We start from the raw sequence: 4,277 nt of genomic DNA, 5'->3' as shown, positions 1-4,277 counted from the left end.
CCAAAAAAAAAAGTCATTTTATACCCCATGAAGCCAAAAAAAAGTAGTGAATGTTTAGACCAATTCTTGGACTTTGTATGGATACAATGTCGTTTTCCCTATTATAAATAAATAAATAAATATTAGATTGTTATTCGGTTTTTCTTTAGGACTATTCAGTTCTTATTTTATAAACAAAAATCAATCTAAAATCCAAAATAATTATTTAGTCTTTCTGAAAACCAATCTAAAAATCCGAATATCCAAACTAAATAGTTTAAAAATTTTGGTTTTATCCAAATAGTGAATAACGCGTATATAACATTTGTTTCTTTCTTAACCCTGCATCTATTTGACCTTTCAATAATTTCTTCTTCCAAACTTTCACCATGTTAAAATTGGTACGTAAATATAATGTAATGTTAATTGGTACATAAATATAATGTAATGTTAGGATAAAATGGTTATTTAGTTTTATTTATATAGTTTTTCTAGGTAGATAAAAACACCATTTTATCTTTGCAACACTTAATGGGGAGAAAAAAGAACCCTAAGATTATATCCGTAGGCATTGACGTTCCACAAACTATAAAATAAGGAAAAAATGATAGGTATGGTTATCTTCTATTTTACAGTAAATTGAAATGTTTCAAAGAAAATTATCAATAATGTATTTTCATATTTAGAATCCGGATCAAATGAAAAATAATATTGGTAGTATTTTTTTCACAGAAATCATTTTGTATGTTTGGCTAGTCATTAATAAGTGTTAATTTCCAAACTTTTGATAAATACCGTTACACATTTTTTCCATTCACATTTGGGTCTGGCAGTTATTTGCAGTCCATCCGATCTACTTAAATACCCTTCGCGTTCTTTGAAATCACGTACAGGTTTCTCAAAAGCCGAAGGCTATTTTAGTCATTACAAATTTAAGCGGGAATAAGGCGGGTATCATCCGGTCCATTAAATCCGGAGTCTTCTCCTGTTCAGAGCATCTCTCTCTCTTCTCTCAAACACACCGAAAGAGCTTTGAACTTCGCAATCAGTGATTCTTGTAGCTGTAAATCATTTCTTTCGAATCAATTTCACTTTCGTGAAAAGGATAGTCAAATCCGTAAGCTACTTTCCTCTTCAATTTTGGTGTCATTGATTTCTTGTGAAATATTGGATGTAAGATGTTGATTATGATTAGTAGTGATTAGTGATTTCGGTGATTCAGTTCATCTTCGTAATTTTCTTTATCATCTATGATTCTGTTTTGCACAATCTGTGTTAGATATGGTTGAATTGTACTTAATCGATGGTTTTAAGTTTTTGCTTCATTGACTTTTTCTTGTGTGGTAGAATGAAAGGTGACATGAAAGTAGTATTGTTGAAGTGTAGGGATTACAATTGAATTCAGTGCAAAATTTCAGACTAATCGGACTTTTGGATGAAATCAAATGGTGATGATGATCAAGAATCAAATTCAAACAACCTAATTAATCAAGAGCGATCAAGAAACACAAAACAGAGTAAAAGAAAACAAACCTTACAACAGGATTCACAGATATAAAAACCCAATTGCTAACTATGCTCTATCAATGTTGCAATATGTTTTTCTGGTGACCTCTAGCATGAACATTTTTCTTTACTTGCGTGAATGATTTGAGTTTTGACATCTCTGTTGGATTTTGCATTTTTGTGAATTGATGCAATCAGATAACAAGCAATCATAAAGAAGTTTCCAATCAACAGAAACTGTATCTTTATTGATTATGTGCAAGTAAACAAGACCCTTTTGAATGTTTTGACACAATCAAAAGGTCGGAATCTAGTCTTAATCTTATGCTCTGATCTATCAAGTATTGCAGGGCAGTTGGGTTCTTGATATGGAGGGCGACGAATCAAAAGCGCAGTCACAAGGGCAGGATAGTCAGATTACGTCACAAAATGTGCAAGGTAAGATCCTTACACTCTTACAGAACATGTATTGCTTAGCCATCTTTTCATGAATTTGCTGTCTATGGTTCCTTTTAAAGAATCTTTGAAATATTTACATTACAATCTATATACTATAATTGAGCTTGAAATTTCTTGGAAACTAGGGTTCGAGCAATGTGTCAAAGAAATCCTTAACCAGATCGAAGATGATGAAAATCTCTCCAAAGTAATAGCCGAATTTTACGACAGCAAGAAGTCGAACATGACAAAACTGGTAACCGAGTTATCGCGTGTGCATGGGGCATTGGTTGAAGAAAATATCCATCTGATTAAAGAAGTCAAGAAGAACATGACAAAATCACACTCACAAGGGCAGGATAGTCAAAATATGCCAGAAAATTCTTCATTCCTTTTCGAAAATGTGGAAGGTAAGATCCTTACAGAACATGAAAATTTACAGCATGTTTTTCTCACTAAACAAACCATTATGCTAATTGAGCTTGAATTTTCTTGGAAATTAGGGTTCCAGCAGTGTGTTAAAGAAATCCTTAACGTGATTGAACAAGATGAAAATTTACCCAAAATTGGCGATATCAAGAAGTCTAAATTGACAGCAATGGTTACAGAGTTATCCCGTATGCACATGGCGTTGGCTGATGAACATGTTCATTTGATTAAAGAAGTGAGCAAGAACACTCATAAATCTACAACACCTATCAAAACAGAGCATGTTGATTCTTCTACTTCAACCTCTGCTCAAATGAGTAAAACACCTGAATTCAAGACACCTGTTGGTTATGAATTTACTCTAGACACTAGTGGAGGTGGTTTTCGTTTTTCAACAAGAGAAGGCTCAGAATCTTCCTTCGCATTATCATCAAATCTCGATCAGTTAGAATCCACCAAGAAGCATCTAAATCCACCAGTCAAGTTCAAGAATGATGAATCGAAAGTGAAAGAAACCAAACTCCATGACCCTGAGCCTGAGGTGTCAGTGTTACGCAAAAAGATTTCAACTCTTGAAAAAAAACAGCTTACTTTGAAGAAAAAGATTCAGGATTTAACAGACGAAAATGCGATTCTTGAAGCTGAGAAAGCTAACGCGGCTGAGCTTAAACTTACGGTTGCTGAGACAAATCGTAGGTATGAAAAAATGTTCGGTGTTTTAGAGGCCTCCAGACAGCAAGTAATAAAATCGGACGAAGAAAATAAAAATCTGAAAAATGAGTTGACTAACAAGATTCTTGGCATAACTGGTCGTTTACAGACGGAATATGATAAAGTAGAAGCTCAGAATCTAAAATTGCATGAGGAAGTAGCGTTAGGCCTAACTGAAATAGCAAAGCGAGATGAACAAATCATAGAACTGAGTACCCAGATTGATCAACTCAAAAATTCTCATGCGACTGAAGAGGATAAATGGAATACTGATATTGAAAGGTTGGAAACAGAACTTAAGGAAAAGTGTGAGTTGGTTGATGATCTGAACAAGAAGCATGATGCTCTAAAGATATGTACAGATGAACTGAAACTGAAACTGAAAGGTGTGGAATTGGATAGCGAGAGGGAAGATCTTGTGTAAATGACAATGGATGTGTGTGTTTGGTGACGTAAATACAAAGCATATGGGTTTTAGTTGTAGATAAAGTCAAATGCTGGTTTGACTTTGACCATATAGATGCATGTCGTGATGAATTTGAGATTGACTTATCTCATTATTCAAGTGTTGAGTTTTTCCCAGTTTTATTCCTTGTTTCCTTCTGTACGCATACATCACAAAGCAATAAGAGAACCCAGTTCATGCATGCCAATTTGGTGTCCATTTTTTATGTTTTGTTCTAATTCCTTCACAAACATGTTTACACACACATTTTGCATAACAAATTGGTCTTAGACTTTAGAGCTACAAAGGTGGAAGAATCTCGTTCGGTATGCAATTTCTGTGATTGATCATGTGAAGAGTGTGATATTAAACATTTGTCTTGGGGCCTATGTGGCTATGTATAAATAAAATAAAATCAAATGAAGTTTGACTTTGACTTCTCTTTATAGGACATCACTCTTTCACACTTTTTTTTTTCCTAACTAGTATTCTTGTCACAGTATTCGGATACATCAAACAAGTAAATATAGATTCATTAGTTTTTTCCATTGTTAGTTTCTCAATGAATTTAATCTTAAGTTTTTGGATTGGGCTTCCGCAAATCATAACAAAATGCTATAAGAGCAAAGGTGTAATTTATGTAGGGTGACACTCAATCTCATCTCTACGCAATGAGATAATGAGGACACTCACAAAGGCAACGTGTTCGAGCTTAAGTAAGAAATGGTTTCCTTAGGTACTATATAACTTAATTGGTTCAGGTACATGT

The 4,277-nt window shown here is 33.9% G+C and overlaps 1 protein-coding gene across 1 annotated transcript; it reads left to right on the top strand.

Moving 5' to 3' along the window:
• The first annotated feature begins 1,004 nt into the window (after positions 1 to 1,004).
• On the top strand, positions 1,005 to 3,716 carry LOC145090832 (uncharacterized). Its single transcript, XM_079028892.1, has 4 exons — positions 1,005 to 1,096; positions 1,836 to 1,923; positions 2,070 to 2,333; positions 2,427 to 3,716. The coding sequence occupies exons 2-4, from the start codon at positions 1,854 to 1,856 to the stop codon at positions 3,485 to 3,487; spliced, it is 1,395 nt and encodes a 464-aa protein (XP_078885018.1). The 5' UTR covers positions 1,005 to 1,096; positions 1,836 to 1,853; the 3' UTR covers positions 3,488 to 3,716.
• Positions 3,717 to 4,277: the final 561 nt, after the last annotated feature.

The sequence above is a fragment of the Lactuca serriola genome, chromosome 2 (assembly GCF_051521515.1).
Source record: "Lactuca serriola cultivar US96UC23 chromosome 2, Lser_US96UC23_V15, whole genome shotgun sequence".
Taxonomy (NCBI): Eukaryota; Viridiplantae; Streptophyta; class Magnoliopsida; order Asterales; family Asteraceae; genus Lactuca; species Lactuca serriola.
This window is presented reverse-complemented; position numbering and strand designations above follow the sequence as displayed.